Genomic DNA, 27,008 nt, shown 5'->3' with positions numbered 1-27,008 from the left:
AGGGGGGGGGGGGGGCTAGTAAATCAACAATTACTAGACTTCTACCGAGAGAGAAGCTGTTTTATATCTTTTACATTTGTTTAAAATCGTTGAAAAATGACTTTTGATCCAAGATGGTTGGTCTGCAATTTGTTGCTCCAAAAGCAGCACTATGAGTCTTCGTTATTTAATAGGATATTTTTGTTACGAGACCACAATTACAACGAGAGAACACGTTATATAAAGTACATGTTAACTGCAAACATGTATATCTGAATTGTTTTCTAATACGATACGAACTCGACTGCTTGTACTTTACTTTTACTGCATCATTTTTGGGGCACCATGTATAGGTTATCCCAAGGGCATCAAGGCCTCTTGAAACCAAACCCTCCTTAAAATACATTAGTTTCTTTATAGAGTTCCCAAAACACATTTATCGATGGAACGTGCTATAGATGGAATCTTATTTGGCAGTATAGATGGTTTTCCGGACAAAAAGATAATTCTGCGCGACACATTTGTAAGGGAGTTAGCAGGTGCGCTGAATTGCAGGGATTTTAAAGGGATAAAGGGATGTAATGTCGGCGAACCGTAACATCCCTTTTATTTAGGAATAAAGTGTCTATAAAAACGTATCCGGCAATATCCCTCGATAAATCTCTTCCTATCGAACGTTTTTTGTCCGTGTTCTCCTGCAACGCGATTTTTCTCGTTTAAGTTCGAGATTTCGGCAATTCTGCGCGCTTAATTTTCTTTCTGGATCGTTTGGATCTCGGGGGATCGAACAACGAAATGCTCTCAAATATCCTTTTTTTTACTCAGGTTACATTTTCTAAGAGGCGTTTTCTACGTCGCATTTATCATCGAAGAAATAGAGAGCATTCAGTCAGCCATCCATCATCACCGAAATTTATAGAAATAAAAACAAGATGATTCAATAACAAAAGGGTTAAAAGCCACTCAGTCGCCTAATTCCGTGCAATCTGTAGATATTGACACATTGTGGGAGGCCAACGAATTGAATTTATCAATCATGAGGACTTTAGAACGTGCCACAGGCCACGACGTGATCGGCATGTGGCATCCAGGATCTTAACCGGAATTTCGGTGGCTTTTTCTGGACTAATGTCACTTCGATCAGATCCTAAAGGGATGGACGTGCTCTGTTAATTGCATCAGGGCCCTTCAGCGCAGATTAGCGAAAGGAAGAAGGGTCATCAGGACATCTACTTAAGTAATTGCCTTGGTAATGAATAAACATGAGATTATAAGGATAGTCCCAAAAATACCTGACCAGACATATAGAGAGATAGTTTTACATTAAAAGTTTGTCTATATTACAAAGAGCTAACCTTAAAAAGTTTGAGGGTGCTACGTTAATTAGTGTTTTTCTCGGAGCAATTTTGAGCTAACGTTTTTAGAGGTTTTGTGAACATGGAAAAAATTGGTCATCGATACGTGATAAAAATCTTTTCATTTGAAAGGTGTTAGCCCATCTAACCTCAAAATAGAGTTAGATTCTACTCTGAGGTATCTGGTCCTTCGCTAAATACTAAAATATTGGGTGACAAAGTTTTAACGTGTCGTACGAGCTGCCAAGATGAACTCCGAAGTGGTTGACCCGATGACACTTCAGATCTGATCACTCCAGAAATTGTGGTAAAAAATTACAAAACAGTACTGAAGGACTGTCGGCTAAAATTGCGTAAGTTAACAGATATGAGAGGCATTTCAAAAAGTACTGTACGTGGTATTTTGTTCGAACAATTGGATATGAAAAAGTTGTGGGCAATATGAGTGCCGCGATTATTTGCAATTGAACAAAAAAAACGCCATGAAGATGTTTCACAGCAATAAAGCTGATCTTTCCGTCGATTCATAACCATGGATGAAACATGGGTCCAACACCTCACATCTGAAACGAAAGAGTAATGAAAGCAATGGACTCAAAGGAAAAAACCGTTCTATCTGTAGGAAAGGTAATGGTTCAGTTTTTTAGAGTGCACATAGGATAATTTCTATTTATTGTCTCCCTAATGAAAAGGATTTAAATTTCTTACAGTGTTTGAACAAAAAATTATTTGGAAAAAAATCTTGTTTCATTCAGTCAACGCATCAGTCCACATTTTCGCCATGGTCAAAATTAATCAATTTCGTTTCGAAAATTTTCCTCCTCCACCCCATTCGTTAGATTTAGCCCCCTCAGATTATTTTCTATTTCCTTGAACTTGAAAAAAAGGCTCGGTGGAAAGCAATTTGCTAATAATGAAGAGGTGCAGTGCGAGGTTGCTGCCTATTTTGAAACATTCGAAGATTCTTATTATAAATAGGGTATAGTCATAAAACATTGCCGGGAAAAGCATATCATTATCAAAGGAAACTTTGTTGAGAAATAATGTGATATTTCCCAAAAAATTTTTTCTTTAATTCTTAAGTCGGGTACTTCTGGAACTATTCTTGTAGAGGGTGTACACAAGAAAAGTACCTCCCCCCCTCCCTCCTCTAACTTTTTAATATATTGAAATAGAAAAAATTGTTTGCACGTTCATATAGTTTTCCAACATTATTAGTGATTTTATACAAGGTGTTTAATAAACGTGTGGCATCCCCATATTGCATTTTTTGAGCGATTAACTATTTCTTTTGTTACATTTTTAAATTGTGCGTTTAATTACGAATTCAACGATATAATTATCTTAAAAAACAATGTGAACTTTCAAGTGCTTTTTGTTAAAATTTTGTTGCTTTATTTCAATGTATTAATAAGTGAAAAGGGTATGGGAATTTTCACCTGGACACCCTGTACATCACATTTGAGGATAAATCCTAGAAATATGATTCATAATTGTTTCAATGGAATACTTTTAATTCAACTAATTTTGGCTGTAAGATTAATTATACACGACTGCTATACGAAAAACTATGTTGTTCCAAACGTCTTGGCGTGTTTCATTTTAAGCTGATTAATGATTTACGAAATTAATTTTCCTCATACAAGTAGGAAGTTTCGAGTCTAAGGAAGTTGTAAATGTAAATAAGTGCCAGGGCACAGGGAAATTTGCTTTGTAGCTGCTTGTTAACATTTGAATCATACATTATGCGTAATTTTAGATATGCAAAAGAGAAATTGAGTTTTAATTATGAAATTTTTAATTTTAATTATAGAATCATGTTTCTTGTAATCGGGAAATTTAATACATTAGGTGGGAAGTACTGAACAACAACAGTAAAATAATTCGATACTAGATATTCGACTCTGTTCAGGACAAAAAAGAATTTTTAATATCTGGCTCTGTGGAGCCAAAATAATGTTTCAAAGGATTTCAATTAAACAGACTGAAAATCAAATAATGTGTACTAAAGTGCTTTGCATTTCCAACTGACTGGGGAACCTATTTCAAAAGGGTAGATTTTTAGCTTATCTATCCAATATTTTACTAAAACAATAGGGCAGACTGGGGGTGGCCGCCAGAAACAATTTTGATAAGGGCTTTGAATGCAATTTTCCTACCACAATTTTTAACCTGTGTCACCCAATTTGAAGCTAGAATCAATATTTGCCGGCAAAGTACACAACCCTGAGCTACAATACATCTTCTAAAAGCTTCCTTTAATGTTCAATTCCGATTACAGAACACCCCCTTTAGCTGTACATATGTACTTTTCAATCCTTTATACGCGAACTGTTTAAATATTGAAAACCGCCATGTATAGGGTCCAAAGGGTAGTTCAACAGTTAGTCATTAAACATACAGAATCCTTTAGGTTTTGTGCACAGAGGGTGGCAAATGAAGGGCGAGTGCAAAGGCAAATTTGATGCATCCAAAAGTTTGAATAATCTAAGTCAAGATGAGGTCCTTATTATGCGGTCAACGCATCAAAATAAAAACCTTGAGATTTCTATTATACAACCTTCAGGAAGATAAAGAATTCCTCTCGAATAAGTTTAAAATCAATGGGCGGCAAGAGAGAAATGTCTATATCGATCCAGGAGCCCTTTGTTCGGGCTTCCGATCTTTTGCTTTATGCTGGAACAGTCAATTTACCTAGTGTTTGCCAATATTAAATTAGGAACTCAGTTTTAAGACTGCTATTGATTACTTCATGTTGGTAGTTAAATAATTTTTTCCTTCGAAGTGAAATTCGAAATTCAAAAAGCGTTAGAGTGAGCTATAGCAGAGCATCTGCACTTATAAACAAGACAAACATCACTTCTGAAGTTTGGAAGAATTAAAATTTCAATAAATTTAATATGAAACTGTAACAGGTCGTAGAAAAAGCACATTACATCACTCGCTTAAATTATTGCCCTCACCTGCTGCTGGGTTGTAAACTTTCCCTCCCTTGTTACTTGCTTCTTATTGCCCTCGTGAAGTTATATACTACTGTATTGAAACTAGATAAATAAATCGTTTGGAATCGCCGGAATTTGCTGATAAAGCACACAATAACCATGTTGCAAAGTGTTTGAGAACAGCACAGATTATACCATTTCAAGTCTCACTAAGTCAGCTTTTTGAGCTCGCTTAACTGAATTTATAAATCCATGAAATTATGAAACCAAGTTTCCATTAAATTTATTCGAGAAAATAAAAGAAAACCAAGTTAAAAAGTTTTTTTATGAAAGAAGAGATTGATCTGCTCCAGAAATCTTCAAAGTAGGTAAAACACTGGATATTTTCTAATCGCTAATTAATGATAGATCACAATCGAAATTGACCTCATCGTGATTCAGATAAGCGATGGTTCTTTGCCATTTTCCCTTAAGGAGAGTTGTGTCGTAGGGAGATGTGGAGGGGAAGGAATATATTTTGTTTTTAGTAAATCTGAGAAATTGGCATGAATATTAAAATATATCATAAAACCACTTTAAACAGTTCCCGAGGGAAAACCCTCCACATTGCAGAAGATACACGGAGGTAGCTGAAGAAGTATATCAATTATTCCATTATCCTATCCTTATCCAAGCCCTTGAGGGATTCCCAGAGGCTTGGCATCTAAATACAAATTAACGGCTCTCTAACACCGCATGGCATTTATGACCCAGGACCAAAACCTTATTATCGTCAAGGTGTATGAGAGTGCCTTGCCCGTATTAAATTTGGTTTAAACCCATGTATGACCGCAGTCCTAAGCCTGTTAGTCAAAAAGGGCCACGCTCTAAGGGCCTTAACGACGATTAAAGCCGGGCCCAAGAGTTTACTTAAAAAACAGATTGTGATTTTGCGAATAATTTATTTCAACGAAAATTGAATTATTTTGATGGCCCAGATTTTTCAGAGATAGGGGGCCTGAATGGAAATGGATTGAGTGTATATTTTATGTTTTAATGGCTCTAAATGTAGATTAAGTTAAGTGGGAGTTTGGGGAGTAGGTAGAAAAATGGAATGCAGTTTCGGCATAAACAGAAGTACTGGGTACTACGATAAGTATGATTAATCCCTAAAGGTTATTGCATTATATGTATTCATTTTCCAATTTCTCGTGAATCCACCAAAATTAAAAAGGAACTAACTATCAACAAAAAATTTTAGAGGAAACATACACTTCGCAGTTTATGATTAAATAATAATAAATATAACTAATGACTTGCAAGTCATTTTCAAATTGTTTAGATTGTGACTTGCTTTACGATACTCAAATTAGACTTGTATTTGACCAATAAAGGGCATGTAACATAAAATAGCCAGATACACTAAAATACCATATGGAGGTATCGTGGTAATTAAACGTTATCAATACCACAAAAGGTAAATTTTTATTTTATTTTATATTTCTCTTTAACAGTGTGTTAATGATTATTATCTCGTTAGTATGTTGTTGAACGGGTGATAAAAATAATTTTGAGCTTCGTTTCGTTTGGTAATACAGAAAATATTTTCAACCAAGTAAAACGCTATACTTTTCTTACGACCACGTATGATGTAAACAGTAATTAACTTATTTTAACAATTAAAATATTATTAATATCGTCTATCGCTGTGCTTCTCCGGTGCATTATTCTATTATAGGCAGTCAAGTATACGCAAAAGCGACAAAACTGGACAATATTCATTTTCATCGACTTATGAAATAAACAGAAATAGGTGAGAAAACACTCAGTTTTAGTTAACTTCATGCCATGGTTCCGTTACTGCCATCGGGTTTGAATTTTTTAAATAAGCTACTCGTATACTTCTAACAATACTTCCATGGATGGCGAGTTGCGTATATGCGTTACTGTTAAACTTTTATCTCTAGAGATTAAAGTTAACGTTAGGGATATTATATCTCTGTAGAGATGATAACGATGTTGTCAGTAAGGTTAAAATATTAGGAAAGTTGTCTTTTTTATACGGTTGTGAATTTTTTTAAATAACTTTCCAGAGTGCATATTCGCAAATATCAATGTCGTACTCAAAGAGCCACAAAAATGCTACATGCCAGAATAAAATCCACTTTTTTTTTTAATTTACACCTTTTCCACTTTGTAAATTTAGAAAAATTCTTTTTATTTCCATGAAAATAGTAGAAAAGGGAGGAAACTGATACGAAATTCTTTTTTCTCTCACTTCGTAAATTTCAAAAAATCCTTTGTTTTCATTGAAAATTGGGTTCGTGAATAATATATTTAATATGGCATGTTAAGTGATTTCTTTGATTTATGCAAATTTTTCTTTAGGGACACAAAGTGTCATCTAAGAGTAAGTACCAGGGCTCTATTGAAAGGGAAGAAATTTGGTCCTTTTTCACTTTCTAAAGAAATTTTAAACTGAATTCCGTAATAAAGAAAAACTAGTTGTTAAAAATTTGCTTTCGTAAATTTTTCCTTTCAATTTTTACCATCCTTAACTGGTGAAATCCTACAAATGTGTTCTCATTAGAATTGATTCGGTGGTCGAAATATATTAAAAAATATCTGTTGTAAAATCTAAATTTTGCAAGCCATCGATCAATGCCGAGCAGAAAAGGAGTAAGAACTTTATGTTAAGAGACTACGACAAAAATGAAATAAATAAACCATTTCTGAATGGTTAACTGTTATAAAACTTGCCAAAAAAGAACTATTTCAGAAGTCCTTCTTTCACAAATAAACAATTTTGTTTTAATGAAACTTGGCAAGTTTCGAAGGCTATAAAGAAGAAGTAGAGCTTTAGGCAGCAGAAATAAAGGTGTAGGTAATCTTAAGCTTAAAATGTCTCTCTTTAAAACATTATTAAATTTATTAGTGAAAGACAGTGATAAAATCAACTTAAATTGTCAGCAAACTCGCCTTAGGTCTAAATCCATTATGTCACCCAAAAGAAAATTAAAAATTTCACATTTAATCTTGATTTGAAACAAGAAGTTGGGGCTGTTGTGAGAATGACAGCCCCCGTAGGAAAAGGCCATCCTGCCGAGAGTCAACAGGAAAACTGGCACAAAGCAGCCTCGCAGGAGCCTTATTCTAATTATATGAATAATTCAAGATAAATTTACATTGCGAAGAGAAGCCCAATGTCAATTTCAAAAGATATAGTGTTTATCTTTCGCGGTGCTGGTGGTTTCCTTTTCCTTATTTCTAGATTTATTTACCCTTTGTAAGTGAAGTCGGGGATCGGTGTCAGGAGGGTCGTTTTGGCAATTTATTGTCTTAAAAAATTAATTCTACGCTTTTCCTTGAATCTTTGAATCATCTCAATTCTCCAGTCAAACCAAAGAGATCAAACATTTACTTTGAACTGGCAATAAAAGTTTATACACACATTCCTTCATTCTTAAACATCCGGAACTCAAAAACGCCCTCCTTTGTACCTAAAAGATTTCCCTTAAAGACGCACCCATGAGGAAAATGGAACTCGTACATTTTTAATAAACCTTCCTTTTGACGAAACTCTTAGAGGCCAAATTATCGTTTAATGGTGGTGCTTTTTTTAAGAATAAGCACACAAGAGCTCAACAAACTCAATAAATGCAGGATAATAGGAAAGTGAGAGTGGTTTTTTGGGCTTTTTTCGGATTAAATGAAACGCGGGTAACTTTCAGACGGAGAAGTGAAAAGTTTAAATTGAACTTTAAGACAAAAGCATTAAGAGATAAATGAACATAATTGTCAGAAGGCCGATCAGAACTCTATTAGGAGTTTTGGTCGGCCCTTATGAATCATAAAACCTATGGACTTCGGTATTTAGATTATAGAGTAAACTATTTTGTTTTGTTCCAGAAGAAAATTGTTAAATTTCCCCTGAAGTGTAAAGGCGATTTCATAAGTAAATATTAACTTTTTTTCCATGGTATTGCAAATATGCTCTATATTTTTCTATAGTCTGTTTCAAAATGTTTGACTATAACTAAGGGTTGGGAGTCACATAACTCCAATAAACCACAGTCATTAAAAAAAAACATTGTAGTTATTATAGAAAATACACACTATATACCTTGATTTTTTTCCACGCAATACTTGAGTGTCTTTTTAATGTTTATGTTGTGTGAAATTTTGTTCTGTTGTCGTCTGTGTGTGTTAGTATTTTCATTATTTATGTTTAAATGAACATTACATAAAACTTTAAAAACATTTTAAATTAAATTTCAGACTTTTCCCTTCTTTAAACTCCACCATTGGTGCTACATTTCTTCCGTATTATCATTGTTGAAATTTTATGAACTATTTTGTTTCTCAAGGGTCTAGGCTGAGTACAACCTTAAATTGCGAGAATTACCTGTTTACAATGAAAACTGTCTCTTGTATTTGCATATATTCGCGTCTCACTCTATTAACATAAAATCGTATTTATTAGTGTTATATAATGCCAAACATTTTAAACTAAACTCGGATCATCTATTCATCATATCATAAGAATATTAGTCTTTTTCTAATTCCTAATCATAAATGAACCAAAGAGATTGTCAGATTTTGCTTTTAAAGTTCAATTTTATGTTTCATATTTTGAAAAAACAGAAATATATCACTATCATATGGAAACAAATTTTATTATTTCATCTATATCGATCTTCTATTATGGGCTATACACCAGAGATGCATGAGACATAAGACATGCAATATGAGATAATGAGATATTCAGTAAATACTGTTTGAAGGCATACTAGGGCAAATTAATTGAATTTAAACGGATTCGGACTTGAAAGTGTTCTGGTATGTGATGCTCCGTCTCACATCTGTTCAAATCTAGTTGATGTCCCATCAAACCGGAAATCCATGAAAGTTCCAAAAAATCGATGAATGTTCAAGATATTGGCAGAAATCTATGAAAGTCTTTTGTGAATAGTCAAGAATACGGAGATGCTAAAACAATTCTTTGAACAACGGTAAATTTCAGTTACGTACTTATGGCCTTATCAACTACCTACTTGAAGTGCCCAATAGGTCATATGTTTTAATGGACTCAGCAACAGTATACATGGTGTGCGAAAAAATTCTATTACTTATGGACTCAACAATTAACTACTTGGATTATGTATAAATCAAACAGTTCAACGAACTCAAAAAATATACATACTTGGAGTGTAAAAAGGATTGTATATTCCTAAGGATTCCACAATAATATGTTGCTTATTATGCAATTAAAATGAAACTTAAAAAGACAAAAAATAAATTTAGCCTTTTGACTCATATAAATAATAAGTGATTGATTGATGACGTATTTTCGTACAGTTTGCCTTTCACTGAAAAGTGTATATACAGGGTTATTCACCCAATCCGTACATTAAAAGTTTACCAGAATCTAAAAGAGATACAAATTTGACAATTTGGAGTAAAATTAATTTTGACTCGTATAAGTTCGAAAAATTCAAATATAATACAATTTAGTTTCATTTAGTAAATGATAAGTAAGCCGGCAATTTGTTATGTTTCTTTGAAACGAAATTAGCAATGTCACATTATCATTATTCTGCAAGTGAAACTGAACTCAAAAGGAGAAAGCAAATAAGTAAGTGCCTGGCAGCACTCATTTTCACTCACTAAATAATAGTTGCATTAGTCATTTGTCATTAGACTTTGAAATGAAGAATACAGCTACGTTGCCAATTATTTTATTTCACTTAACAGAGACGCTGCCCTTTTAATACTCAGAGAGAAATATACTTAGAAAAAAAAACAAACGATAAATCGTCTCTGATGTACACGAGACAAAATAGGTAAGTTTTTACTTTTTTTCTTATTTCGAAATTTATTTTAAATTAATCCTAATTTTAGAAAAACTACATATTTTCCACAAAATTAAAATATTCCTAAGAACGAGTAATGTTCATGACCTGTTGCTATTTCGGCTTTCTGAAAATCTTATTTTCTCATATGTTCATTTTTGATTCTTCAGTCGCATCTTGCATTAATTTATGTATGTTCCCCTAGTGACACCTCAGTAAGCTTGTGTTGTTATTCAAAACGTGATGCGGAACATTTTTCATTTTTTGTATCTTCGAGGGTTAGTTTTGTCTCAAAAACTTTGATATATTATTCCCTGATGGGCTTGTATGTCACTACTCCATGTCTCCCTCAACCTCGGAGTTTTATAATGTATGCAACGAGGGCCGATAAATACAAATTGGAAAAGTTTCTTGAAGTTTACGTATATTCACAAGTCCCGGAGCGGTTAAATCCCTTAAGTAGATAGCCTAGATTTTGGTCGGTTATTCGAAATATTATTTTAAAATATTGTACTGAAATGTGATTTTTTTATGATTTATATTTAATTTCTTTAAACCATTTTAAAAATTAGTAAGATCTTAATATGACCTTGAGATTCAATCAAAATAGTTTCAATTAACTTTTCGAATTTCTAAGCTAACTAATAATTTTTAATAAATCAACATTTTCACTGCAATTTCTTTTTTCGATTGCCAACTCCATATTAATGTATGAATTGCATAAAGCACGGTCTTTTTACAGAATCAAAATGTAGAATTGCAGATAAAAAAATTATAATTCTACATAAAAATAAATATTGTCTCCATATTTTACTATCACGAACAAAATCATTGATATCCGAGAAACATCAACAGGCAAGTAGAAGAGAAAGTTTTTTTTCCATCGCTCTAAAGCATCTTGGAGATTTAGCTAGTGCTATTAAAAAGTGCCGACCAAAAATGGAGAAATTTTTTAATTTTAAATATCACTCTATAAATACATTCATTATCGGCACTTCAAGTATATTAATATGTTTAAATGTCGATAATAATTAATAAAGAAAAACCAAAACATTGATTACTTTTGTGAAGGAATGCTGATAAAACAATGTTTATTTTTATGGGGACATAAATGGAGAAGTTTTCAATGTTTTTAGCATAGAAGAAATATTGCTCATCGAAAAAAGCTGATATTGGAATAGTATTTTTACAGTTTGTCGTCAAAATGTCACATTAATTTGTTAAATCTAATAAAAAATCTTATTGTTAAAAAATATTGCAAGAGAGTTAAGCAGATCGATATTACAAGGCAGTTAAATTAAAACAAAAGTGTTGTTAACAAAGATATAAAATTGTGTCATGCAACGAGATCAATCGCAAGTAGACCCAAACCAGGATGACCCAAAAAATCGACAGCTACTACAGATAAATTAATTAAAAAGTTTTTTGAAATATCTATTTTTAATTGCTGTGGATATTAAAAAGGAATATCAGCATGCTTCAATTTTTATGAGGTCTATTACAAAAAAGTCTAAGCGAAGGGAAGCTACATACCAGAAGACCTGTAAAAAAGCCTTTTATGTAAAAAAAAATCGTTATTCTGGTTTGGTGTTTGCCATAGAACATTTAAATTGGTCTTTCAATCAATGGAAACAAGCATTATGTTCGAGTGAAGGCAAATTGAACATGTTTGGCTCTGATGGTACGAAATGAGTAAGACGCATAAATATTGAGAAATACCACTCTAAGTATACTATACAAACTATTAAATATAGAGGTGGTAAAGTTCTTGTGTGGGGGTACTTCTCTGATCATGGGATGGGATCACTAATAAAAATAGAAGGAATTGTAGATCGATATCAAATATCTGAACATTTTAAGAAATAAGATGTTACAATTTGCCGAAGAATTTGTACTTTTAGTTTGGAAGTTTCAATACGATAACAACCTAAACCATACTACAAAATTGGTCAGAGTTTCTTGAAGTAGAAGAAGTGCTTGTTATAAAATGACCAGCTCAGAGCCCGAATTTAAATCGTATTGAAAACATGTGGGAATAATTGGAACGCGAAGTTAAGCATAAAGACTCGGAAAAATTTACAAATAACGATCAATTATTTGTTGCTGTATCACAACCCCGGTGTGAAATTTCTGAAAATAGAATCAAGTTTTTGTTGGAGTCGATACCCCGAAGATGTGTAGAAGTGATAAAGAACAAAGTATTTATTTACGACCAAATATTAAAAGAAATTTATTTTTCGTAAATTTTCATTCAAGTTTTTGGACTTATGTCCTCTAAGAAAATACATTAATTTCTTTTGTATAAACTTTTTATTTTTATCATATATTATTATTATATATTAATTTTTTTTATATTTAAAAAAATCTTTCGTTTGATTATTTGTTTGTGCATCGTTAAATTTAAGGATTAGTATACACAAACGTAAGTAGGAAAGAAAATTCAGAAGTTTCTCCACTTTTTGCAGACACCGTAAGTGATCAATTACCTAAAAGCTTGCAATCTATGCAATATGCAGAGCTTCTTTTACCGGTAATTCCAACAATGTGCAGCCTTCGCATGCCTTTTGAATCATTTGCGGCATTATTTCCCCCCAGAAAAACGGCATGCCGATCATAGAATACGCCATTATCGTAATAATCTGACAACTTGAAATTATGCCGTAAAAACCAAACAGGCTATCGTTTACCATACAAAAAGGATATGCGGTCTCGGGCAGGTTAATTCAATATACCCACCTAAAAAATGGGTGTGCGTGACGCGTGCTTAATATCAATTCCATAAAAACTCTGGAAAACGTATACACACATACAGCTGGCCTTAAAGGGCAATATAACGACTACGGCATGGCTTTATTATGAGAAAAACAAAATAAAAATATTTTAGTTTTTTCGCATGCATGTCTCACGCTGGGCCGTGTGACGATAAAATTGCATTACACATGGAAGGTCGAACAACAGGGACTATTTCACTGAAATTAATTAACCCCTAGATGGTTGCATGGATAATTAGGTAAAATGTTTTTAAGAGGCTTTTAACCACCGAAGACATACACTTTTAAACTTCGAAATGTGGGTTTCAAACCAGATTTCTCAAAACTTTCTAATCATCTGGGATTCTATCTTTTGCATAATATTTTACACTTTCTTCGGTAAAACGTGAAATTGCGCTTATTTTATCGAAGCTTATCTCTGAATGTACCCATAATGTGCCTCATAAAATATTATTTAAAACATCGTAAATTATTTTCTATGTATGGATGGCGTTTTTTTAAAGAGTTTCATGTGATACTGAGGGCGCTTTAGATTGATACTTACATATGTACTATTATGAGAGACAAAATATGCAGGCAAGTGCTGTTAGAACCTTTTGAATATTGCTATCATGATCTTACTAGAAGCCTTGTTCTAAATGAATTCTGGATTCTCATTTGATTTTATAGTGAAATCACTTAAATTTTTTTTAATGTAAATTCTAGAGTTTGAAACAAGTAGGTTAAATAATTTTCCAACAGAAGAAATTAGCAAAATCCATGGATTTTTTTAACTTCTCCAGTACAACAAGAAACACCTTGAATGTAACATTATTGACATGCTCAAGTCTGAAATTCTCCAATCAACAGACTCCTCCTGTCCTAAATTTTCTGAACTTAATTTTCCTTGTCAATATTCACCAAGGATAAAGACATATTAGAGTAATTATTACCAATTCGCGAAATATATTTTACACATTTCTAATGCATCGAAACTAAAATTGTCAATATTTTCCACATGGCATTCGCAAGCAAATTAATGCCCCTAAAATTCGCACAATTTAATGAATTACACTTTCATACCTTGGGGGAGAAGATACCCCTGAGTTGATTTAATATGTATCAACGCGTATATACGGTACGTATTACAGAATGAACAAACAGTGTCATATGTGAGCAAAATGTAGCTCTTTGGCTGAATTCATAGAGGGACATAAATTCCGGTAAAAACAAATCAATTATGATGATAGGTAAAGGTGATTTAGTTGATATATTATTTGATAAATTGCAGGGGAATATTGGAATTATTATAAAAAGTGTGAATCAATCAACACCTTTTATTTTACCCTCCCACTATTCCGAAGTTTCAACAATTTTGTATTGAAGGTTGAAATATTTAATTAAACTGGAAGTGCCATTATTATAACTGAAATAAATTGGCCACGGAAGCCCCAGTGATGCCTCTGAAAGCCATCAAAAACAAGTTAAAACTGTCGAAATTCATCAGAGAGTGAGTTATATAAAGATATCTACAGTGAGTGCCTTGCTCTACACTTAATACCAGACTGTATCTCTAACGCTATTTTCACATAGCGAGAACCCAACTTACTTTTGGAGTAATACGGCTAGAACTCTTGGTTAAAGTGGCGCCCATTCATGAGGAAACCCAAGTCTTTGTATCAAAAAAATTACCACTCAAAAATTTTGTCCCTTTTGGCACTTAACCCACAGAAGTTTCCAGCTTCACAGTCCTCACCCACTTATCCAAACCAACAAAATCCCTCTTTCATACGCTTCTGGACGCCTGTAAAAACGGTTTTCAACGCCCCCCGAACTTGGTGTAAAATAAAAACAACTTTCACTATCGTTCTAGATCGAAACTCGCCGGAAATTCGCCGTGATGCAATCAACCCCACGTTAAAACACCCTCTGAAAGCCACGCGGCCAAACGGGCCCTTCAGAGGAGGGTGGAAAGGCGCATGGGCGCCGTCGGGGCTCCAACATAATTCTATGTAATATGTTATGTGTTTACAGCTGACAAACTTACATACCGGGTGTTCTGAGTTTGGTATCTTGTTGTGGGGGAGTCCCTTTGAAAAAAAGCCGACAGATGTTAAAAATATTAGGAAGGAATGGTGAACGTTGAGGAAAATTTGTAAGAGATCGAGTCATATTAGACTGTGTTGAAGCGTCTTGATTGAAAAGACACTAATGGACTTGAAAGACATAGTTTACTGGGTGAAAAGTCATAATAATTAACGATTTGAATAGTTATTTATCCACTTGTAAATGAGAAGAGTGCCTTGCTCATTTTACTCAGGATTACTAATCAAGAAAAATCTGAATTGAAAAGTGTGAAAGTCCAACATTGCGTCTATGAGAAACACCGAGATAATTACGGTTGCCGACAATGGATCAGATGAGATTCTTAAGATCCAAATTCCTCCACTTTCCTCAAATTTAACAAACCTCGCATTTTTTATGGTTACCAAGATCTCCACGGTTGAACTCCAAAAATAGGTACCCTGTATTAGGGTCAAACATGAATTACTAAAATTTTGAAAACATTTTTTCGTGTCAAATTAGAATAGTTTCAATTATTATTCTAACAAAGTGCAAGACTACTTTATTAATAATTTTCTGGTATGAATGTAAAAATCCAGTCATTGCGTTATATCATTGTCTCTCAGTCCCCTAAGCGATATAATTGTAACGAGGAGACTCAAAAAGAGGTCTACTCTTTTGATCAGTGAATGAACAAACATTTACCCTTTTTACGAATAAGATTTTTCCTAGAAGTTTAGCACTCTGTACAGTTGTTGAACAACATTCCTTAATAAATGGTATGATTACAAAATATGATATGCAAGCTCGGTTTTCTAGACACTTCGACTAAAATAAAAAAGAAACCAGAAAACGTTGACGGTTGCTATATAATCAGCCCTAAGAAAGTACTATAAAATTTTAATATATATTTTTTTAGTAAAAACTGCAGGGTCTAATATGCAGCAGCGATTGTAAATCGAAACATCAAGAAGGGTTAAAAAGAGGATCTTCATTTAGTGAGCCATGCTTAACTCGACCTGTACATTACTGTAGAGAATTCAGCGTCCATTATAAACTTATTGAAGTATATACGATTTCTATGTATGAAGTAAATTAAAAAGACCTTTAGTGACCTAAAATTGAACACTAAACAATAACACCGGATCCCTCGCCTTTTGGGTAAACACAAACACGTCCCAGATTCCCGGAACAGGCCCAGCGGACTTAATGGACCACATTAGGATATCTCTGAATTTATCGGGCCATAGAGAGAGGACTTTTATGAACACTTATGCGAGAAACGGAGGACCCACACTCTTCCTTAAAATGCTTCCCTAAGAAGTTGTGTGTGTCGCATAAAATAGTTTTAACGACTTGTGACACATGTTGTGCTAGGGAGAACAATCAAAAATGACAAATTCAACGTCTCTTATTCCTAGTTGAACCACTGAAACTGATTTAACAATCTTCTTTGTAACAACCTGCACTTTCCAGACCTTATGCACTATACAAAGTGTCATCGAATAGTCTTTCGATATTTCACATAATGATTTTTCAAGCACTTTTAAGATGGAAAGTTCTTATAAACACGTGTTTTTGATCGTTTAGTTTTCACGACACGGTGTATCAAATTTGAAAACAAAACATGTATTATTTGATATCTTCCTCCTATCTTTGTTGTATTTCTTATTTTTGTCGTTTCTTTCAGATAAATTTACGAAACTTAGTATCTGAGAGTTTTTTGTAATGAGAAATTCAAATTTATCGATGCTTTAGTTGTAACTTCTGGAAGAGATCAAAAGCTGCCATTAAGACACTTTTAAACAGCTGCAATTTTTTGTGCCACACTGCATGTCACTTTGGAATGGAAAAATCTTCTTCTCTACCTTGTCTGTTTAAGAAAAGCATATTTTATTGCCGTCGCTGGTAGCGACGGTTTTCGAGAAAAATCCATCTAAAGCTGATCATGCATGCTAATTATCTAGCTAACCGTTGCAGCTGTTGAAAAGTTTCCTAATTATCGCTTGTGGCGCAGTCTAGAAGATGCAACTAAATCGCTGATAAATTTGAATTTTTCATCGCAAAAGAAACCAGCATACGAAATTTTATAAAATTAGCTTAGATTGCAAGGTGTCAAAGAATATGTGGTTCATTTTTTCAACTTTAATGCCCCTTATCTTGGAAAGTAAACGACTTGGGACACATGTTTACAAGAACTTTAATTTTAAAATTACCTGAAAAATCACCCTGTGAAATATCAAACATTTATTCCATAACATCCTGTATACGTATTAAATATAAATCATGCCTGTACGCTGTCAGTATCGGCTTTCTAGTTCCGGCATTTATTCCGAAATGCATATTAGCAAAATCCAATAAAATTTATGTGACATTCTTCCCTGGGGAACTTTGTGGATCCGATTCCGCAGCTCGGAAAATGTACGTATCCGCATAGCTGGTCTATAGATACCTTATAGATGTTGCTTTAGGTGGCCTATGTGGAATAAAATGTTTAGAAATATTGAATAGGAATAGAAAAGTGGAAAATTTTCGAAAGTTTCTAAAAGTATCGACTAATCCACTACGAATACTTCGCAATATATTTTGAAGGCATTAGTCTGTCCAAGCTCGCACAATACCAACAGAATGCCAATTCCGAAGTTCTGCCAAACACATATCTGTAATTGCAAAGTGCCACTGTTCGAGCAAACAATTTAAACTATTAGCCAACTCCTATTAGAGCGACACGAGTTAGTCCTTGCAGTGCCATTTAATAACTCAGCACCTAAATTCGGCCCTTTCTTTATGCCTCGAAATACTATTGTGCACGTTCAGCCAAAATATAGTCATCAGACCCAATGCTGACCATTCCCCCCATCTGGTCATTTCATATGCGTTTCAGGATGGAGAGTTGTGAGGCTGTTTTCTCAAGCAAAACAATCTCACATGATAATTTATCACGTGGCCCCTTTAGGAGGGAAAACAGGCAAACGCTGTCTAGAAAAATTGGATTTTTCCATTAATTTATCGTGGCTTCAATGGGAAAACCCCTCGGTTGTTTTTCTTCTTGGTTTCCTCAATTATGTTGTTTGTTCCTTTGTGTTTGGGGAAAATCCTTATTTCGATAAAAAGAATGTAGATACGCCAATGATTGTAAGAGTACGATTATCAAGTGCTATAGAAGTTCACTACAATATGAAAATTTTACATTTAAGCACAGAAAAAACGGAAGTATGTTTAACAAATTTTAAAATAAAAGAAAAGTGGAAATTTTCTACACGTTTCTACGGAAACATCCTGTATACTAAATATATTTGTTTTATTTCTACAAGACCGACGTATAAAAATAAATAATAATAGGTCGACCATGCAGAAAATGAAATTATCTTTTAAATCGAGTATAACACAATTCCTCTTCCAACCTGAAAATTCAAAAGATGTAGTTTCCAGAGGTAGAGGTATGACATTTTTCAAACAACTTTTTTGTCAAATGATGTCCCCTTCCCTATTAAAATTGACGTGTTTTAGCTTTTTTTTTAACAAACAACTGAAAAGATATTAAAGGTAAACACTTTTCCCTGGGACACCTTGCACATGAAAAAAACTATTTCTGATTTAAACATTTTTAATTTAGTTATCAGACCATATCAAAGCAAAGTGTAAGTAATGTCAGGTGGTAAATATTAAGTTCTTTCAGATGGTGTTTCTCAATTTTTGGTATATAAAACTGGAAAATCGCAACTTTAACAAAGATACATATAATAATGTCATTAGAAATAAAATAATAATAACCTAAAATGTCTTAAACCATTGAAAAACGGCCCGTTATTTATATGACTTTTTCTATTCGAAATCAGCTATTAAATCATCTTCTAATATGTATATGTCTACCGGATTCATGAAAATTTAAACGTCACTGACATAATATATATTGAACTCTGTATTATTGTTGTTTGAAAACTATGCATTTGAATTCAATAAAATCAGGAACATACAAAACACAATTTCCAATCAAGAATCCACAATAAGGCAACTGTTAAATCTTACACAATTGAGATACACCAATGATTTGGTGTATATTATGCAGTGTACAGGCATTTTTAATTTACCTATTAGAGGTACCTCCAAATTGAGACACATCAGAAAAACTATAAATGGAACACACGATTTTTGCAAATGCCTGGATCTAAAACACTATGATTCATCAATAACCTATTTATACTTTGAGCACTGGGATAACATAGTTCTATTCAACTCGAAACATATTCATTTTAAGCCTGTAAAAAGAGGGTTGCATAGAATACAATGCTCAACTAAGCATCAGCGACAACAAGAAAATCAAATGTAAAATGTATCAATTTGAAAAATTATTCTATGTAAAAATGCTGTGATATGCCAATGACTCAATATATATTAAGTGCTGCAAATATCTTTTATAATTTGAAAAATTTTGCATTTAATTACAGTAAAAGCAATAGCGTACCAAACATAATTAGTAGGTAAGGACAAGGACCAAAAAACAAATATAACTAGAAAAACAGGAAGAATATCCTTTAAAAATTGTTGAGTTGTGATACATCAAAGATGTATTTAAGCACTGTAGCAGATTCAAGCTCACATAAATTTGTTTTGTACTCGGGCTCACTACGAATTTTTAATTTAAAATAAGGACCACTTTCAACATGATCTGGATACATTTACATACCTCTTTGGATCAAAATTTTTTTTCGCTCTATCTCAGATGTATTCTGGCAAAAATCGGTCTTCTGAGCGACAACTATTAAGCTATTTAATGAATGATCACTTTTTACAATTTTCTCATATTTCAAATCAGGACTAATCTCCGATTTCTGGATTTCCATATTAAAATCGGCGACAGAACTAAATGTGACTTCTCAACGCTCGACTGAGCAACGCTGATTTGCAAAGAGATTTGGCAAAGCTCCAAATAGTGAAGGGGAATGACTGAAGATCTGTGACCCATTTTCGCTGTGCTGCTCCTGCGGGAGACAAAAGGTCTGCAGTGCACAAAAACAGTTCTGAAACACCCACTTCTACACAGTTTTTGTGTTTCTAAGTGGAACGAGATACAATAGTTATATGTCTTGATGTCAAGTAAATTGGGTTTAACGATGAGCTCTATATCTTGTGATTTGGCCAACTTTGTTTGCCAAGTAATTCCAGAGCTAATTTATTTTTTAGAGGTACTTTGTTACCAGGTAAAAGGCCAAGTGTTTTCAATGGGGATTATTTGTGAAGGATATACATGGTGTTTCAGAACTATTGCATCAAACTTCTGGGAGTCGTTCAGGGCACAGTAGAAAACATCTGAGTGTAAGAACCCGTGTCCGCAAATGTTTCCCTAAGGCGCTGCGGCCTTATGATGCTTTAAGACCTGTTCTGTACAAAAATATTTCCATCAAATTTTAGTACGTCTCTTTTTAATTTATTTGTAGAAGATAACACTACACTAATTATTGAAAATAACCTCTGTGAACTTTATTGTACCTGTTTAAACGCCGTACATAGTTTCTGGGAACTTAGAAATTTGATCATAGTTTTTGAACGACTTTAAATGCCGCAACGATTCGTGCAATCAGGTCTTGTTCTGTTTGCACTGTCCTTTCATAAACGACAAAATTTACATGTCCCCATAGAAAGCAATCTAAAAGTGATAGATCAGGTGACCTAGGGGACCACGGCATTGGACTATCTTAGCCGATTCAATGTCGTTTAAACTAACTCAAACTAAACTCAAAGACAACATTTTGAACAATGCCGAAAAAATATATAGATGAACGTGATCTTATCGTTTCTAACGGAAAGTATGTTGGCAGTGTAATAAAGTAAAAATGTCAAAAATTACATATGGTTTGGCAAAAATTTGTTTTTTTGATCAAATTAATATGAAAATTTCTACGTCATTGCACTTTATACCAGAAAATAATACATTTAAGCCCGTTTATAAAATTTACATGCTCTCCTAAGGGTCTCAATAACGTACATTATTAACTTAGGAATTTTAATAGAGCCAATTTATTACATTTATTTAAAAAAAAATGGAAAATTCTGAAGGTGTAAGTAGTATCGCGAATTAATTTTCAATAAAGTTTCAGTTAATTTACGGTTTCCAACAAAAGTTCATACAAAGTCAACTACATTTTTTAAGGCCAACTTTTATAGACAACATTTTGAACAATTAGTGTAGTGTTATTTTATACAAACAAATAAACTAAAACTTTATAAAATATTTTTTTACCCAAAACTGTGTTTATACATCATAAGGTTTTAGTGCTTTAGGGAGACATTTGCGAACACGGGGTTTTATACTCATATGGTTTCTATTGTTGCACTGAAAAATCCTTAGAAGTTTGATGCTAGAGTTTTGAAACACCCCGTATATTCATCTACTTACCAAAATAACTTAGATGAACCTGCTTACCTGAAACAGAAAGAGAAACATAATTATCTGTTAAACCATAAAACAGCTTACGATCAAAAAGCTTTAAACCTTTCATACCAAGTAGCTTAAAACCAGCCGTCTTTTTAAAGAGGATCAGTTTGAATACACGTGTTTATAGTTTAAAATTTGATTTATTTTCGGTTCATCTGTTGTATCATATTAAGAGGTTCGGTTATTATTAACAGCTCTGTGTGTTATCTTATAAGTTATGGTTACACGTATTTTAATGCACTTGTTTGGGTCGGATATCATTAAAAGCATTTTTTCTTTACCCCAGAAAAGTCACGGAGCATTGTGAGAAATGGTTCGTGGTGATGTTAATGGTGGTAAGCGATTACAGTGACAACTTCAGTCGTGTTTGGTTAGAGAACATGAAAATGAAACATGATTTAAAATTACGCGAGCCAAGAAAGTTCCTACGCAGAATTGTTACAAAAAACCTACGAATTTCTAAAAAAAAGCTTTGTCCTTCGGGTTTACTAAATCACATCAAATTTTGCTTGTTTAGATGACCCAGGAAAATTGCGCTGTTGCGATTCCGCAATGTACGTATGCGGACCCTCTAAAACAAAATATCGCATAATCCTTTGAATATAGTTATATAGAGCTCTTCCACGCGAATAAACCTATTTTGAAACCATAACGGTTCTCCACATACGAACGGACAAAATATTTTGTAACTTAAGAATGCCAGAAATTGTGAAACTCTAGACAAATCCTTAATAATAGTCGTATGCAATATTGTTCAACTTCGTCCTCAGTAAGACGAGGATTCTTGGTAGTAAAATGAAAAGAACGCCTGGGGAGACGAAAAATTGTACTAAATATACGTTTCACTAATTGCGCATTTCGTTATTTCAAACGCTCAGAGAGGACTATTTATATCAGCAATAAAAATAAGAACAGAAATTTATTTTCGGGTGTCAGTGACGTCTAAGCTCTTTAAGAAGTATTTAAAAGAGCATTAGGGTAACAGTATTACCAAGTGCTCTGCTGTAATTATTCAATTCAAACAAATTTATCTGAAGAACGGCTGTAATTATTTAACTTTTGCAAACACTCTTCTCATGAAAGCCATTCGCATTAGATTCTACTTGGCTGCTCTGTTTAATCACTATTAATTGCGGAATCTACTTATTTGTTTTTAATTAGTTTATTTCCGCTTAATTTTTAACACCACATAATTTAATCTAGAACACAATATACCGGCAAATAATTGTTGTAGGAGAAATGAGCGGTAAAAAAAATTCCGAGGCTCACGGTTTCTTTTTAGGCAAATTGTCGGACTAATTCCACCTCATCATCAGACATTTTGATTGCCGCGCTTAATGTGGGAACATTTTTACGAAAAGCTCGCTCAAGTAGAGAACAGGAGAATTTATTTTATTAGATCTACGTGTCAGATAGTTCATAAAAGGGTCTTTGACATGGAGACTGTAAAACTCTTGAGAGATATTACCTACTCTTTGTTGAATGTCAAAGACACTGGAAAATTTCAACTGAATCAAAGCTAAAATAAGGAAATTTTCCCCAAAGGGAAAAGTAGTGGAATCCTCGATATGCTTAGTCGTATATTCGAATAGAAAGCTGCAGACCTAATAAAGCTCAACGGTAAATTGTTAAAAATTTCACTCGGTGGCAGGAAAATCGGCAACATGAGCCATATTTTATTCGTCGTCGAGTTTTCTATAACGAAACTGATGTAAACGAAAATTAAATCTGAAACGACAAAAGCATAGGTATTGCTTATTGAATTGTAAGAATTCAATTTCCTGTTCTTAATATAAAGAACCAGGAAGAGGCAGAAAGCCTCCGAGAGGCACATCAGGGTTTCCGTTGATGTACCGTTAGGAAATGTACAAATTTTCATTATTGGTCTCGTAAAAGAATATATCATGCATCAAGATTGTGTAGTACATATTAACGATCCGAACTTCAAATTTAAATAAAATGTAAGACGTGAGGGTCTAAATATTTCACAACCGCGGTGTATCCAGGGGCCCCCTTAACGACCCCACCATTGGGGTCTCGGTTATGCTAAAAGGTACAAGGTTGATTGAATTAGGGAAAACTTGCCGCAAAGAGTATAAGGATAGTTTTTAATTTCCTAGTGTTACAAATACTTTTAAAATTGAAATTTTCTTTTTTTCGATGTTTGTTTATGGATTGGAAACAACACATTGTAAATGAATTTGCTCGAAATATTCCTAAGGCTCTGTCAGACTAGTTTTAAACAGTGTTGTCAGTTTTCTTCTATTGCACCAAATTGCTAGAGTATGAAGTGTAACCGTAGTTTTTCTTATGATCCCCATATTTGATTGTCGCATAATTATATGACACTTTGCCACAATGCAACCGAGCTTGTATATCTTACGATAATCGAGGTGCCAATGGCGGAGTTCGCAAAACGCACCCCGTATGTTGTTTTTCACTACTAGATTTTACTGGCTTTAATAAAATTGTACTAAACTTATCTACAGGGTCCGGAAACAGGATTGAACTATCGATTTTAAAAAGCATGTTGTGAAAAATATGTAAATGTAATGATTTAAACAACCGGTACTGAAACCTGAACTTTATTATTGGCAATTTCTTAATGTCTGTAAATTATATTATTAAGATGTCCGCCATGCTCATTAACATACATTTGCAGTCACTTCCTAAAATTTTCCAACACGTTCTGAAGTAAATTTTGGTCAATTCTTTTTACCGTTTTCTTAATCCAATATTTTAAGCCTTGTATTGTTTAAGGACGAGTAGTGTATATTTTTGCCTTTAAATAACCTTAAAGGAAATAATCTGGTGCTGTCAAATCCGGAGGTCTTGGGGGCCACGGAATAGCATCAAATCCTAATATGAGGTAAAGTAAGAGTATTTGCCGTAAAACCATTAAACTACGCCTACTGGTATGAGCAATAGCATCAACTTGTTGAAACCATAAAATATTTTGCCCCTTTGTTTGAAGTTCTAAATTTACATATGTATCCAACATCATAACATATCGGTCAGAATTAACGATAACGGTGTGGTTGTCTTCCTTAAAAAAATATGATTCGATTATGCCAAAAGCGGATACTCCACACTACACTATCACTTTTTGGTTGTTAAAACGTTATTCATGCGGCTCCCATGAATTTTCATATGAAAAATAATGAAATTCTGTTGGTTTGCGTATTCAGTGAGATAAAATTGAGCTTCGTCTAATATGATAAGACCACTGAGAAAATTTCGATCGTTATTTAACAGTTCTGACATTTGTGTGCAAAAACGTAAAGGGGGTTTTCAGTCGAGGTCATTCAACTTATGAACAATCTGTATGTCAAATGGATGGTACTGTAAGTCTTCAAACAGAATGCGTCTAACACTTCGATACGAAATATTTAACACACTCATGTTTCTAGAGGCAAAGCACAACGGACGTCGCTGAGATGATTGCGTGGCCCTTTCAGTAATTTCTGGAGTACCAATTGTACGAGTACCACCAAAAAACTTTGTTACAACGCAGCCTGTTTTTTTAAAACACGTTACCCATTTTAGAAACGTATTTCTTGTTTGATTGCGTTCACGGCGTGGCACATGAAATTCCTTGGAGAAGCGCCTTTGCGTCAGTACTACAGATTGCGTAGTAATAAAACACTTAAAATAAAAACGCATCACTTTATTTCCGAATTAGCCATAACACACTTAATTGTCAAGCTGGCAGAAATAAGAAATGGCATTTTGACAAATATGACTATTTGTCTTTACCTGGTAAGCAAATTTTGAAAACCGTTCAATCTTGTTGCCAGACCCTGTACATTAAGCATAAATTAAATGTGAAATAGAAAAAGAATACGCATTGTGAAGCATAAAAGCAATGATGCGAAATCATAACGAATCAACGACGGAGGTGACGTTATGACCTATTAACTAAATAAGTAAATAATGAGCCATATACATGTTATTATTAAATTTTCATTCGACTGTTTTAGAAAAAAAAAAGGGGAAAAACATACTTCGTACTCATTTAAGACGATAAATAATAGTGTTGTTTAAAGTGAAGACGGAAAAACATTGTTAAACACATAGTTGGAAATAAACATGATCTGAGTCCCTGAAACTTTATAAACCCAGTTCGAGAAACCTCGAACAGAAAAAAATTCTAATACATTTCTCATTTCGATGAGAATACGTCTAATTAAATCACCCTTTGCGTCACTTTCCTCTGTTTCCCAAGTATTTTAACATATTACAAATCAGGCCATAAATATCCCTTGCAGAGATTTTAACGGATCATCAAACAAACCTCAGCCTAATTATTAATTAAGCAAATTGCTTACCATGTCAGTCAAAATGAGTGCAGAATTTCCTTATCAATACCAACACTATTTACTTTGTTCGTTAACTCTGCATGTATACACTCTATTCTCGGTATAAGCTCATTACGTCACAGGCAATTAACACGAATGAAACAGATTAATTTTAAAAGCAAAGAGAGTAACAAATTACCGTTGTGCTTTACAGGCTATTAAATGGTACTATGTTACGTAAGATGGGAACAACTCAAGAAAGGAACTAAGAGGTACTAAGTAGAAATATGTATTAGATGATGTTTGTGCCATTTGCAGTTTTCAAAGAAGAGTCAGAGCGAGATCTCCTGTCTTTTCCCAAATCAAAAGGATCATAATCCAGATTTACAGTTCTCTTTTATTTTCCTATGTTATTGGACAAAAAACTCGTAACTCCTTAATGTCTTTTAGTAGGAGCTTATCCGATCGCTAACAACATTTCTAATACCTTTGCCATGCCGTAGATTTATAAGAAGTAGTATCATAATAAAATATATGAGCGCTGTGTAATTACAACATAAAAATTTTACTGCCTTTAATAAACCAGGAGGCTTTAATATTAGTCTGTCCCTAAAATCCGGAAATGGGGCGATGGAGCTATAGGCATGCAAAACATTTTAGGTTTTATGTTCTTGTTTTGGGAGTGTTTGAATCGAATCCTCATAGGGGCTTTTGCCCCTAGTGAGACATCGTTAAGTAATGATGTAGATGGATACGGCAAATATTAATTATACAGGGTGTTGCATCGCCAGACCGATCATGGGAAGACTCATGTAAATTTTAATAATATTTAATATAGTCTCTCTTGTTCGGTTAAGGGCAAAATTGTATTAGACTTTTTTGAAAGTTCTTTTCTGAGGAAATCGCATCTAAAATAAAAAAGAAAAATGCTCTTCGCACCATTTGCAAGATATTTTGTAAAAACCTTTTCTAAAATCTGCAAACTTATATTACTGCCCTGATATTTTCCTTAATTAAATCACCAGTAACAAAACAATGTATTATTTATCAGTATTAGTAAACAATAAACATTCCTAATTCTATTTCCAAATTAATACATGTTCAAATAATCCCAACTGTTTTTAATGTAGTACCATTTAATTATGTTTACTTTTTCTGCTACTGTGTAAGGAATTTTTTAAGAGTCTTTAATAAAGATAGAGTCGTTTTGACAAAACTCGTTTACATAATGTCGCGGTAGATAATAACGTGACTGCCGCTGACGGTTTAATTGAGGAAAATATCCGGGTAGCAATATAAGTTCGCAAATTTTAGAAGATTTTTTTACAAATTATCTTGCAAATGGTGCGAAGA

At 33.5% G+C, this 27,008-nt stretch overlaps 1 protein-coding gene across 5 annotated transcripts in view; it reads right to left on the bottom strand.

Moving 5' to 3' along the window:
- Window positions 1–27,008, bottom strand: part of LOC136346860 (uncharacterized) — a 169,932-nt gene that overhangs the window by 72,563 nt on the left and 70,361 nt on the right. Inside the window, exon 1 of one of the 5 annotated variants that reach the window (XM_066296354.1) lies at window positions 14,467–14,770. The exons of the other annotated variants lie outside the window; for them this stretch is intronic. Coding sequence (XP_066152451.1) covers window positions 14,467–14,511 — 45 coding nt within the window. The 5' untranslated portion in view covers window positions 14,512–14,770. Of the gene's footprint in view, window positions 1–14,466; window positions 14,771–27,008 lie in introns of those variants that run through there. 5 annotated transcript variants of the gene reach the window in all.

This window comes from Euwallacea fornicatus, chromosome 25, assembly GCF_040115645.1.
Source record: "Euwallacea fornicatus isolate EFF26 chromosome 25, ASM4011564v1, whole genome shotgun sequence".
NCBI classification, from domain to species: domain Eukaryota; kingdom Metazoa; phylum Arthropoda; class Insecta; order Coleoptera; family Curculionidae; genus Euwallacea; species Euwallacea fornicatus.
The sequence above is the reverse complement of the archived record's forward strand: the minus strand, read 5'-3'. Positions and strand labels throughout refer to the sequence as shown.